The sequence below is a fragment of the Alexandromys fortis genome, unplaced genomic scaffold, assembly GCF_014885135.2.
Source record: "Alexandromys fortis isolate MF-2015 unplaced genomic scaffold, M_Fortis_MF-2015_v1.1 scaffold_45, whole genome shotgun sequence".
In the NCBI taxonomy this organism is placed as follows: domain Eukaryota; kingdom Metazoa; phylum Chordata; class Mammalia; order Rodentia; family Cricetidae; genus Alexandromys; species Alexandromys fortis.
In genome coordinates this window covers 10921028-10934514 of record NW_026067926.1, presented here as the reverse complement: position 1 = coordinate 10934514, position 13487 = coordinate 10921028, and the positions used below count along the sequence as shown (strand labels likewise).

General features: G+C 44.4%; 1 protein-coding gene across 1 annotated transcript; it reads left to right on the top strand.

Moving 5' to 3' along the window:
• Positions 1-270: 270 nt before the first annotated feature.
• On the top strand, positions 271-4588 carry Calcb (calcitonin related polypeptide beta). The gene is made up of 6 exons (XM_050143208.1): positions 271-349; positions 1394-1489; positions 1745-1885; positions 3208-3282; positions 3522-3700; positions 4427-4588. Exons 2-5 carry the CDS (start codon positions 1401-1403, stop codon positions 3673-3675), a joined length of 459 nt encoding a protein of 152 aa, XP_049999165.1. The 5' UTR covers positions 271-349; positions 1394-1400; the 3' UTR covers positions 3676-3700; positions 4427-4588.
• The last annotated feature ends 8899 nt before the right edge of the window (positions 4589-13487 follow it).

Below are 13487 nucleotides of genomic sequence, written 5' to 3'. Positions count from 1 at the left end.
ACGCCGAACTCTCTCCGATTTGCTTACACATTCTGGACGAATCCACCCTCTCTCAAGTCTCCTTACCCCACCCCCAACCCAGTTCCTCAGCAGTGACCTCAAGGCAAAGACAGAGTGGACCGCTTCCTTCTTGCTGCAGGAATATAGGTAAACCCCAGCTATGACGCCACGGAAGCTCGGTCAGATCTCTGATTGGCGGAGAGATCTAGTGCGGACCCCCCCACTCCTACCCCACCCCCAAGACCAGAGAATAAGAGACCAGGGCTCTGGGGGACAAGGCGTGTGCAGCCCTGCGTGCTCTTCTCCAGGGGACACTTCGCTCTCGCTGTGGCAACACTCGAGCTACCAGGTGAGGAACTAACTTTCTACTCTTTCTGCTCATTCTCCATCCGTTTGTCTACTTTGTTGTTCTTTTTGATGCAATGTTTCACACCGTAGTAATTCTGGCTGATCTGGACCTTACTGTTGCTCTGGTTGATCTCGAACGCCCTGCGATCCATCCCGAGGATGCAGATTACAGGCACGCGCCACCACAACCAGCTTGGCTCCCTTTGCTGGCTAGATTAGTTATTCCACATCCATTTCTGCCTTCCTGCAGCCGGGGATCAGTCAGAAAGTGCGGTGGTGGCATTTTCTCTTAACTAGAGTGAGTGGAATTCTAGAGCACACCCGTGGGAGTACCCTGAAAGCTGGGCGACCCCACCTAGGCATGCCTGTGGTTCCTCCTTGGGAGCAGGTGGTCTTACCGCACCCTATCCAATTTGGGGATGGGAGGTTCTTGGATCTAGGTCTAGGGAGTACCGATCTTTCCTCAGGTGTTGGCAGCCCCCAGCAAGCAGCTGGGCTGCACCGTGGAGCACCAGGTGCCGAACAGCTCTTCTGCGGTTCGGAGACGGGTTAATTGGGACTCTAAAAATTCTCCCGACGTTGCAGATTGGAGAGAGATTAGTTCTTCTTTCCAAGATACCTTTCCAGCCTCCCCAGGGCAACTGCTCAGAAAAGGTGGTTCTAAAATTTTCAGCCCGTAAGAAATCCAAAGCAGAGGTCCGGCAAATCTGCTTCAGGGAGCCCTGGGTGGTTCTTGCTTTCTTCAAAGATGAGAGCAAAAGGGGCTTTGGTATGTGTGTGCTGCTGCAAGCTGGGGCCAATGAGAGCCTATAGCTCCTCCTAACAGAAGAGAGAATGCAAACCACACCTACCCTCCCCCAGCATTTCTGCTCTATCAAGCCACTTACACTGTATCTTTTGAGATCCTTAACATCCCTCTGGCAAACAAAAGGACAGTGGTGGGGGAGATGAAGGCGAAGTTGTTAGCAGGGCACTTGTGTCAGGGGCAGGACTAGACCCTGGGACTACAATCCTCGTGCAGTGTACCGTTCTTCTCTTTTTACAGAGCCATCATGGTCTTTGGAAAGTTCCTCCCCTTTCTGGCTCTCAGCAGCCTGTGGATCCTGTGCCTGGCCAGCAGCCTCCAGGCAGCACCTTTGAAGTAAGTTAGCTTGAATCAGGAGGGCGGTCTGACTCCCCTCCTGTTGCCCCCGGAACTGTCAACTCCGTAGTTCTATAGCGCCCCCCCCCCCATTGGTTACTGGGAAATCAACGCCCTCATGTGGGCACTGACTGGCCTCTGGACCTGAGCACTAAGCACCTAGAGAAGAAGCAGGGACCAGGAAACTCGGCTGCTTATTTGGGGAGGAGAAAGGCAGGGAATGAGAATCTGTGCTAGTTTTGCTTATCTCCACAGGCCAACCTTGGAGAGCAGCTTAGACCTGGCTACCCTCAGCGACCAGGAAAAGCGCCTCCTGGTGGCCGCACTGGTGCAGGACTACGAGCAGATGAAGGCCAGGAAGCTGGAGCAGAAGGAGCAGGAGACTGCGGACTCCAGGTAAGGCTCCTCCTCAACCTGGCCCCCATATATTCAGGAGGACCTATTCCAAAGAGGTACAGAGACACTGGCCAGCAGTTCCAGGAACTAAGTTAATTGTTCCCAGCCTTCATGGAAGTCCGAGGTTCCCAGTGCCACCAGAGGGACTCATACTGGTTAGACACATTAAAATTTTGTTTTCTCCTGAAACTCTTGGGAAAGGAAATGAGGAGATGTAGGATCCTTACTGTGGGAGTTGGACTTGTGTCCATGGGGATGCACTGGCTGGAGTAGGACAGGTAAGTGTGACATCAGAGGATAGACTTAGAGTGTCAGGAGGTTTTGGCAGCTGTTTTCATACTGGCAAGAAGGCTTCATTTCACATTTGCGAGGGGGAATTGTAAGGGAATTCGAAGGGTCTGCGACAGGTTGAACAGTGTCTGAGGTAGGTCCAGGGCATCTGTAGAGGTGTGCACGTTGTTACAGGGTCAGCTGCCTGTGTGGCCCCAAGCCTGGAAACAGACCAACCCTGGCTTGGCTCCAGCACCCAAGAAAAAGCATGCTGACCTGCATCCAAACTCCCTGTCAAGTATGAGGGACTGAACAGCACATGGACGCTGGAAAAAGTCACCCTTTTCCTCCGCCCTTCCCTACACTGTCCTGGCCCACTGCACCCCCAAGCCTTCCCCATGGAGTCTGTGTGGGCTGACCTCCACCTACCCTCTGCCCCAGCATCTAGTCCCTCTGCTTGGTTTAACCTGACGAATGCCGGTGGAATCAGCCCCTGGTGGTATGGGAATCTAAACACAGGAGTTTTTGGCATGTAGGTAGAGGAGCTGAATGACTTTCCCACCTTCTCTGGTGTGGACCTTGGTCTTGAAACACGGGCAAGAAAAGAACACAGCTGGTCACTTGCAGAGGGCCTGAAGTGTCCAGGGTGCCAGCAAGCTCTTCCGTGTCCTTCCTGGTTTCCTCTCTTGCTCCTGCTTTTGAACTTGCTGTGTGTGCATTCTTCTCTGTTGTTCTGAAGCTGGCAAGAGCAGCTTCCAGCGTGAATGAGTACCTCAGTGAGTTGGGGTGGGAAGGGAGAGGACAGAAGTCCTATCCGTATCTGAGAGTGAGGGAACCTTCTAGAGCATTTAGATAACTATTCATTTTCTGCTTCTGAATGCTGAAATAAGCACAACCGTCCCATCTCACTCATTTTTTTTTCTGGAAAAATCAGAGTTATAATGATCATTGCTTTAGTCAGCTTCTGAAGCTTGTGAGTGGACAGGGACTAAGAAACAGCTTTAGCATCAGGCGAGCTGGCACAGGGTTTGATGGGCTGTCTCTGTGTGCAGCATTCAGAACAAGCATCATGCTAAGGATCAGATAATCACGTCTGAGGAGAAGCTGGAAATGTTGTTCTCAGCAAGGTAAGAAGGGTAGTTTTTTTTTTTTTTTTTTTTTTTTTTTGTTTTAAATTTGGTCATGGTTTGGGGAAGAGTTTCCGGTAAAGATTCTCAGGTCATTTCCCTGAACAGCTCTGATAAATGCACTTAGGAGAAACACTTACTGTTAAATGGCTTGTTGAAGGCATGGGGTTCTCAAGGGGTAGGCTCCTCCCCAACTATCACTGACAAGACTTATCTTCTCTTTCCATTCTGAATATCAGTGCCCAGAAGAGAGCCTGCAAGACTGCCACCTGTGTGACCCATCGGCTAGCCGGCTTGCTGAGCAGGTCAGGGGGTATGATGAAGGACAAATTTGTGCCCACCTATGTGGGTTCCAAAGGCTATGGCCGGCGCCGCAGGGACCTTCAGGACTGAGGAGCTAACGGCCCCCAGAATGAAGGTGATTTTGTACTCTGGGTTGGGAGAGGAAGGATTTGAGAGCTAAGCCCCACATCACGAAGCCCGCTGACAGGGGTATGACCTTCAGATTCCCTATGTCTAGTACTAGTTCTCTTCCTGAGGTAATGAGTTCCTTCTCACGCTGAGCTTGAACTTGAAATCAGAATGGCAGGAGAGACCACAGGGAAGCAGTGCCTTGTTGCTGAGGAGAGAAAGGAAGAGAAATGTCTGGATCTGGAAAGGGGAGGGTCTGCAAGCCTTACCTGTTCCGGTGCCTGACAGATGAGCCCAGCTTCTGCAGGGCTCTACCCTTGTTGGTGTTCCCCAGTTTGGACCAAAGGGCTATGAACATACACACCACTACCAGCATATTTGGCTTCTCTTCTGTTTTTGAGAAGGTTCTGAGCTGCCCATGCTGGCTTCCGGCTCAGTATATAGAGTCTGGCTTTGAATTCCTGACCATCCTGCCCCAACTTCCAAGTGCTGAGATTGCAGGGTCACCAGGACACCTCACACCCCTTCCAGTATTAATAAGGGACAGTGTTAGAAGCCTCCTCACACTCCAAATTCAGAATTCATGGATTCTGTCTCACAGAAGAGCTGCTCAATTATAAATTAGCTATGTTAGGGATGACTGTGGTTACCAACACATCCATATCCTTCTTCCTTCCCCTTCTCCCCTCTTCTCCTCTCTCCTTTGGCCTTTTCTTCCTTCTCTTCATCTCAGGTTATGTGAAGCTGAACTCACCACGTCTATTAATTTTATTAACAAAGACCGGATGAGAAGGCCCCATAGACAATGCACATGTCCGCATCCTGATAGCTACCGGAGAACATCACCCTTGTCACTGGAGAGGAATGAAATAGAATATAAATGAGTTAATTCTGTGTTCGTTTGCATCATTTTTATGCTGAGTCTGTGGTCAGTCAATGTGATGGTGTCTCCCACAGGCTTCCCTAGCACAGGTTCTCTGAAAGTCATCCAACTGATGGTGGCAGCTCTGTTGACCCTTAGGGAGATGTGAAATCACTGCCTCTTGTAGCCTCTGGAGAGAGAGAGTAGAGGAGATACTGTGCCTTCGTGTCTCAGAACATGATTGTACATTTATGTAAGGAGATGTCAAAATTGTATCATTTGTGAACTTCATCAAGATTAAAGCATATTTTGGATACATTTGAGTCCATGGTGGTCCATTTCAATTGGTCTTTTCATGTAATATAATAATGATAATAATAATAATAAATATTGTTGAGTGTTTGGTATTATTCAGTATTATTGGTATTATAAGAAATTGTTATATACCTGTTAATTGACTTAATCTTCATGGTCAAGCCATAGGAAGATACCCACATTTGAGGAGATAAAGGCCCAGAGAGGAGAGATTCAAGGTCCCATTAATAGGCTGTGGAAGCCCTGAGATGGTTTTCAGAGCACACAGTAGAAACTGCCACGCCTCATGTTATTAGCAATGCCTTTGACATTTTCCGGAGATCTGCAAACCATTCTTTGGCCTTCCTGCTTTACATTACATGATAGGCCCTTATATGGTGGAGACACACAAAATTTAAGCATATAATGTTCTAGTCCTTATATAGTATAATGAAGTCTTTGTACCCTTTACTTGGTTTCAAGAAGAATCAGTGGTTGTGTTGCTACATCGACGGTCCATCTCCTCTCCTACTCAGTGTATCACTGTATCAGCATATCTATACGGATTTCACCACACGTTTTCAAATTGGAAAGAAGCTGAACATAACCAAGGTCTATTAACAAGGAAAATGAGGACATTCATTATTTCTTAATTCTTTACTCTAACATGCAGTAATAGTTGAACCTTTCCCCAGATGTTTGTACATCTACATATAAAATCTTGGCTGATGTTGAGTCTTTGCATTGCTTCTGGTTCATACCTTAAAGCCCATCTGATGTAGAGGTTCCTCTCTATCTCTTTACCTCTTGCAACTCATTGGCAAGAGTGGCTAGGTTACATGCACAATATCTTGTTGCATTGCTGTGGTGGGGTTAACATGCAGTTTCTGTGAAATGGCAGGCAGACCTAGAGCGAGAGATGTGGAAGAAGCTGATGAGGCCAGAGATGAAATGGGGTGACTGATTATTATGCAGGATTCCATAGGGCCCATTAAGGACCTTGGACGGCTATCAGTCAAGCTCTAGTTAAAGAAGCAGATTACACTGGTCATTATAACTGGAAATATTTAATATAACAATGGTGTTTATAGGTGTTAGAGTGCTGAAAAGACCAGAGAAAATATGGAGTACAGAGGTTACCATCTAGGGGCTAGCTGAAGGACTGGGAAGCTTGGAGAAGGAGTCTTAGATCACTGAGAAGGAACATTAGCAGATCCCGGTAACTCTTGCTTGGTGCTGGGATGATGTAAGCTATCCTAAGAGTGCAAATGCAGAAATCACATGGGTGGGCAGGAGAGGAGGTACATCCACAATGTTCTAGGGATCCAGAAAAATTAAGCCAAGCTAGGGATAGGAAACAACTTCATTGCCAGAGTAAGTCAGTACCTGAGTGATGTTGACTGAAGCAGAGGTGGAACATGGAAGGAGCCGTATCCTTCTTGGTTCTGCCTTCTGATGTCCTGTTAGGAACTTGAGTTGAGAGAGTCTGTAGGGGTCTAGCTGGCAGAAGGAATGTGTCTGGCAGAGTCCCGTTTCAGATCTCATTTCAGATATGTAATTTTAAATTTACATATTGAAAAGTTCATTCATTTTGGTGGGCAGCTCTGGGAGCAAATCCTTGAGCCATGGCATCAGCAACAGTGAGGACATAAAGCAATTATGTCCTCGCCAAATCCTCCTGCGCTCAGTTGCTCCCTCAACCACAGTCTGCTGATCCATCTCTAAGGCTTGACTCCTCCAGAATCTATATCTGTAGTTAGTACTTCGTAGGGACCACCAGCCCACGAATAATTACATGGAGAGTTATTATTAATTATGAAAGCGTGGTCTTAGTTTAGGCTTTTTCCCACCTAGCTCTCATAACTTAAATTAACCTGTTTCTATTAATCTGTGTTCTGCTACGAGGCTCAGTTACCTCCCCTCTGTACCGTATGTCCAACTTCTTCAGTATCTTGCTGGGATCTTTCTCATGCTGTGCAGATTCATTCCAAGTTCTTCGCTCTCTGCTCAGAAGTCCTGCCTGTTCTCTCCTACCTAGCTATTGGCCATTCAGCTCTTTACTAAACCCAATCAGAAGGTACCCTAGGCAGAGACACATCTTTAAGTATGTGTCTTAACATACTTAAAGAACAGTTATTTTGCAACAGTCGTAAATGGAGTCAGTATGAAGTTTTGAGTCTGAATTCTTTTCCTTCACAGAATACATTCGAGATTTTCCTATGTCATGGTATATATCGCTAGTTTAGTTTTTGAGCTGTGAAGTGTAAAACACTGTAGAGATGAACCCCATTCCATGCACGAGGTCCCAATGAACGTCTCTTGGGATGTGACACTTGTAAGTAGAGGTAAACCTCCACGGGCAAATCTGAAGGGAAGATAAATGTTATGGACTAATGAGGGTCCTACAGAGACATGTCCGTATTCTAACTATTAGAACTGATGAAATGCTATTTTTATTTAGAAAAAGGTTTTGGCAGGTATTGTTAAGGATCCCCAAATAAGATTATTTTGGATTGTTCAGGAAGGTTGCAAGTCTTGTGTGTTCTTAAAAGTGAAGAAGGCACACAGAGAAGATGCCATGAAGTGGGAGACAGAGGGGGTCAAACCAAGGAAGTGAAGGAAGCACAGGAGCCTGGGACTGCTACTGAAGGGAGCTGGGAGAGTCCAGAACCCACCCTCCGAGGCCCTAAAAGGAGCACAGACTTTCCTGGTATCCACATTTTTGGACCTTTGGCCTCTAGAACTGAAAGAGAATAAATTGCTGCTTTTTTTTTTCTAACTGACTTTGTGGCAATTTGTTTTGTCAGCCCCAGGAAAATAACACAATAAACGGATTTATTTTGGGAAATACATGACATCGGGATTGCCAGATCATTTGGTGAGTATGTATTTAGCTTAATAGGAAAATCCCGAATGGTCTACTGTTTTGCAGTCTCACCAGCCACACACGGAAGTCCTGGTATTTCAAAAGATTGTATTTCAAGTTAAACCATTGGTTTAATTTGAATTTCACCAACCACTAAAGGTGGTTTTTATTTTGTTTTGTTTTTTTTTTTGTCCTGTGATTCCTTGACATTTGTTTATCATTTTTGTTGGAGTGTCTCTTTAAACACTAAGGTGTTATCTGGTGATTTGCTTTCCTTTTGTTGAGCTTTGAAAGTATTTTATATGTCATAGATGCAGGATTTTTGTAAGATATACAATTTCAAATATTTTACCCTAGTTTTTGGATTATTTTTTCATTGTTTTAGTATGTTGCATAGGGGAAAGCTTTAAAGTTTAATTTATTGAGATTTTCAAAATTTATGAATATTAGTTTAGTTCATATCTAAGAACTCTTTGCCTAAATCAAAGTCATGGTAACTTTGTAGTTTCTCATAAAAACATACACTTTTCTGTTTTACATTTAGTTCTACGATGCATTGAGGGTTAGTTTTAGTATAAGATGGGGGGCAGAGGCTGAAATTTTCTTACTTTGTAGATTAACAACAGCGACTGTCTCACCTCTCCCCTGTCACTGCCCCTTGTTGGGTTTGTGAAGGTGTGTCTCTGGATTCCCAGTTTGGGCTCCTTGATGTTTGGCCACCATCATCTTCATCCTGTAGGAATAAAGCTAGAATGTAAGACAGGGCACATGGGTTTATTCAACACTCACAGCACTCTGCAAGATTATTTTGGCTATTTTAAATTATTCCTCTTTCTTGGCACACTTTGGAGTCAGCTTGTAGGTCTCTAAGAAACTTCTGAGGAGAGTTATCTTAGATTAGAAGCTCAATGTAAGGGGGGACAGCCTATTAGTAAAGTTTACGTCGATTAACCCATGAGCACCTCAGAATTCGAGCGATTTAGGACTTTGATTTCTTCCATTAATAATTTTTATTTCTGGCATGAGGATCTTGTTAGATTTGTAATTGAATTTTTGGTGTTAAAGAAGTGGTGCTTAGATTTCTTTAAGTTTCCAGTCCTTCATCGCTACTGTAAGACATTGTGAAAGTCTGACTCTGAGTTCTGTGACTGTGCAAAGCTCATGTGAGCATTGTTCCAGGTGCTATTGTTTCTTTGCCGTTTTCTCTATACTTAGCTCATGTGCACGTTGTACTAGGTTCTGTTGCTACTTTCCTGTACTTGATCCTAGCCAAAAGGCCAAGAAGTGATACATTTCTTTGAGGATATTCTGTATACACACGTTTTCTGCTAGTTAAGCCACTTTTATTTTAGGCTTTTTTTTTTTTCTAACTTACCTCTTGTTGTGTCTCAAACACTGAACAAAAGGCTAAGGTGCCCACTTAACAGAACAAAGTAGAACTGGCCACTCTGTTCTCCCAGTTTCCCTCAGTCCCTACCTGTTAAAGTTTCCTTCTGACTGGCACACCCAGCCCCCTTTTGGGCTGAGCTCCTCCTTCCCCCCCCCCCCCTGCTGCCCTTCCCTATATAATCTGACCCTGTTGGTTACCTGGCCCTTTTGTCTACTCTTTACCTTGCTGGCCTATTGGTCTGGCTCTCCCTCCTCTCCCCCTCACCTGGCTCATTATGTTTCCTCTGCACTCTCCCAGTTTCTCCACATGCTCCAGTCATGCTCCTCCTTTTATTCACAATAAACCTTCTCCTCCACCATACCTAGGAGCAGCTCTGTCCTTTCCTTTTTTATTTCTTTTTTTATTCACCTCTCATTTTCTTTTTATATATTTTCCTCTTATTCTTCTATCATACATTACACCCTGACTGCAGTTTTCCCTCCCTCCACTCTTCCCAGTCCTACCCCCACACCCCCTATCCCCATACCTTCCCTTTCTCCAGATCCACTCCTTCTCTGTTTTCCTTAAAAAAAAAAAAAAAAGGTCTCCTGGGGATATCAAGTTACAATAGTACTAGGTACAAGCAATCATATCAAGGTTGGATGAGACAACCCAGTAGGAGGAAAAGGATCCCAAGAACAGGCAAAAGAGTCAGTGACAGCCCCCCTCCCAGTGTTGGGAGTCCCACAAGAATACCCAGCTACAAAAACATGGCATCTATGCAGAGGACCTAGCTCAGACCCATACAGGGTCCATGACTGTCACTTCGGTCTGTGTGATGGATCACCTTAGAGCCCTGTTTAGTTGGTTCTGTAGGCTGTGTTCTTGCAGAGTGAGTCCTCAGCCCCTCAGGCTGTTGCAGTCCTTTCCCTTGATCTTCTGTGGGGTCCCCCTGACTTCACCTAGTGTTGCCTGTGGGTCTCTGCATCTGCTCCCATCAGTTGCGGCCTGATGCCTCTCTGGTGACACCTGGGCTAGGCACCAATCTATAAGCATAGCAGGTTATTATTAGTCATCATTTCATTGAAGTTTTCCCTAGTTGTGTTTAGTTCTATACTGGGTCTCTGGGCTTTCCAGCCTTTGGTCAGTGTCAGTTGTGGGTTCCCTCTCATGACATGGGCCTCAAGTTGGACCAGTCATTGGTTGGCCACTCCTACAAACAAGTTCTGTTCCACCTTTACTCCAGCACATCTTGCAGATAGGACAAATTGTAGGTTGAAGGTTTGGGGGATGGATTAGTGGAACCAACCCCAATGCCTTCACTGGGTATACCTTGCCTTCTTATAAAAGATGGCTAGTTGATACCCCACATCCGCCACTGCTGGAATTCTTTGATAGGGTCATTCTTGAAGATTCTAGGGGGTTTCCACTGTACTATGTTTACATATTGCTCCCAAATGTCCCCCGATTTCAGTTGTCTCTCCCAGTACTCTCTCCATCCATCCTCCAGTCTGATCCCTTATTTCCATCTCCACACACCACCAATCTACTCACAAAATCGATTCTATTTCCTCTTCCTATGGAGATCCATGAGATCTCCCATAAGCCCCCTAGGTCTGGGTTGTTTCACTCAGGCTGATTTTTTTTCTAGTTCTGTCCATTTGCCTGCAAATTTCATGGTGTCATTATTTTTAAAGTTGAGCAATAGTGTAAATGTACTATACTTTCTTTATCTAGTCTTCTGCTGAGGGATAAGTTGTTTGTGACTACTAAAAACAAAGCAACTATAAACACAGCTGAGCAAGTATCCTTGTGGTAGGATGGAACATCCTTCGGGTCTATGCCCAAGAGTGGTATGGTTGGGTCTTGAGGTAGTTAGATTCCCAATTTTCTGCAAGTTTGCACTCCCATCAGCAATGGAGGAGTCCTGTACCCCATTCTACATTCTCACCAGCATGAACTGTCACTTGTGGTTTTAACCTAAGTCATTCTGACAGGTGTAAAATGGAGTCTGGAAATAGTTTTGATTTGCATTTCCCTGATGGATAAGGATAATGAACATTTCTTTGAGTGTTTCTCTGTCAGTTCAGATTCCTTGGTTGAGAATTCACTCTTTAGATCTGTACCCCATTTTTAATTGAATTTAATTGGTTTGTTAATGTCTAGTTTCTTGAGTTCTTTATATATTTTGGATATTAACTCTTTGTCAGATGTGGAGCTTGAGAAAATCTTTTCTCATTCTGTAGGCTTCTGTTTTGTCCTATTAACAATGCCCTTTTCCTTATGGAAACCTTTCATGCAGAGGGCTATTGGGGTATACATGGGGGATACAGCAGGTAACAACTAGTATTTAGCAAGTCAACCCACCAGACATATAATTCCAGTTAGGGAGCCCCACTTGCCAAAGCCATAGGGTTACTGACTATAAATGACTAGCTGTTCCTGCTTGTAATTTCTTTTATGAGCCACCTCATTCCTTCTCTAAGAACTACATTCCTTTCCTAATAGCAGCTTTTGCTGTATTCCCACTGCTTGTGTGTTTATCTTGTGAAAACATTCCATCTTTTGGGCACATATATAACTGTGGATGGTCAGGAAGATGATTTCTTCTTAATTGTATAATTCTGTTAAATAAAACATTACTAGGATATTTTACATTACTCAGACTGACAGAGGATTCTTAGTCACGAAGGTAGCCTTTACACAGACAGCTAACTTTAGACTCCAGAACAAATGCCCCTGGAGATGAATATCCGTTTGTCCTTAGAGACAAATACATGAGATCATTTTTCTACGTGTTTCCTGGTTCAAGGTCAAGATAGAAGGAACCTTAGTGGACAAAGCTTCCTGTAGCAGTTGACATTTTGCACGTACTCCCAGTCTCAGGGATTAAGGTTCAGTCAATTGGTTACTATCTGGGAACCCTCACCAATTTAGAGCTACGTGCATGGGTCAATGTGACATCCTTAGCCTGAGAAAAACTACGTGATTTATCCTGTGATATGAGAATGGGTCAGGCCCTGAAAACTTGTCCAGAGTTTATCTGTGAGAGGAGCAGAGGCAGTGTAGAGAGAGAGGCTGTGCAGAGGCATGAAGAAGGTGGCTGTGGAGAGAGAGAAGTGTGAGAGAGTGAGTGAGTGTGAGAGTGAGTGTGGGTGTGAGAGTGGATGTATGTGTTGAAAGCGAGATGTAGCAGAAGGTATAGCGAGAGAACTGTGCGTGAGAGATGTAGAAGGCGTGTGAGAGAAACGTGAGGGATGTAAGAAAGAAAGAGATGCAGTTATACGGGGTGAATGAGCGAATGACAGTGTAGTGTGTGAAGGATTGTGGCAGGGTAGAGAGAAAAATGTGTGTAGAGGACAGATGTGGAGCTATGCAAAAAAGAGATGTAGCAGACTATAGAGATATGTAGCTGTGCTGGAGAGAGATGTATGTATGCAAAAAGAGATATGTAGCTTCATGTAAAGAGATCTAACTGTGGAGAGAGATTGCCAAGAGAGAGAGATTATTTAAATTGAGGGTAAAGAGGAGGTTACCATCAGGAAAGCGTGTGCTTGTTCCTGTTTTCTTAGGTTACCAGCAGAAAGTGTGTATTTCCGTATTTACCCCTCAGAGAGAAAAGTCTAGCCCTTGTTGCATTTGTGGATTTATTTGCATACCCTGGGAGCTGACTGGAGGCTGGACCCTGCAAGTCAGTCATAGTCCCATAGATTAATTGTTGATTTTAGTGCCTGAGCTCTTGGTGCTCTGTTTGGGAAGTTATCTCCGGTGCCAATTCATTCAAGGCTATTCCCTACTTTCTCCTATGTTAAGTTCAGTGTGTCTGGTTTTATAAGCTGACATCTTTGATCCTCTTGGACTTGACTTTTGTGCACGACAATAGATATGAATCTGTTGATATTCTTCTACATGCCAACATTCAGATAGACCAACATCATTTGTTGATGATACTTTTTTTCCCCCATTGTGTATTTATGGCTTTTATAAAATTACAATTCAGGTGTGTGGATTTAGGTCTCGGTGCTTGATTAGATTCCATTGATAAATATGTCTGTTTTTATACCAATACCATTTGGTTTTTTATTACTATAGCTCTGTAATACAGCTTGAAATCAAGGATGGTGATACCTTTGGAAGTGGTGGAGCAGGGGATAGAGTTCAGGCCTCATTTCTTTTTCTTAACTTACTACATAGCCTGGAACCTGTACCATAATGTTGAACTGGAATGGTGAGAGTTGATATCACATTCTATCTTTGTGGCAGTTTCAAACATGTTCACAAATTTTTAAAATTTGAAATTTAAAATTTTCTTTAAAGCATGATATAAAAAGTTCCCTTCCTTTACTACAAGTTGCAACATTATTCAGTAATTAAACCAGCCTCATTTCGCAAGGTCAACCCAT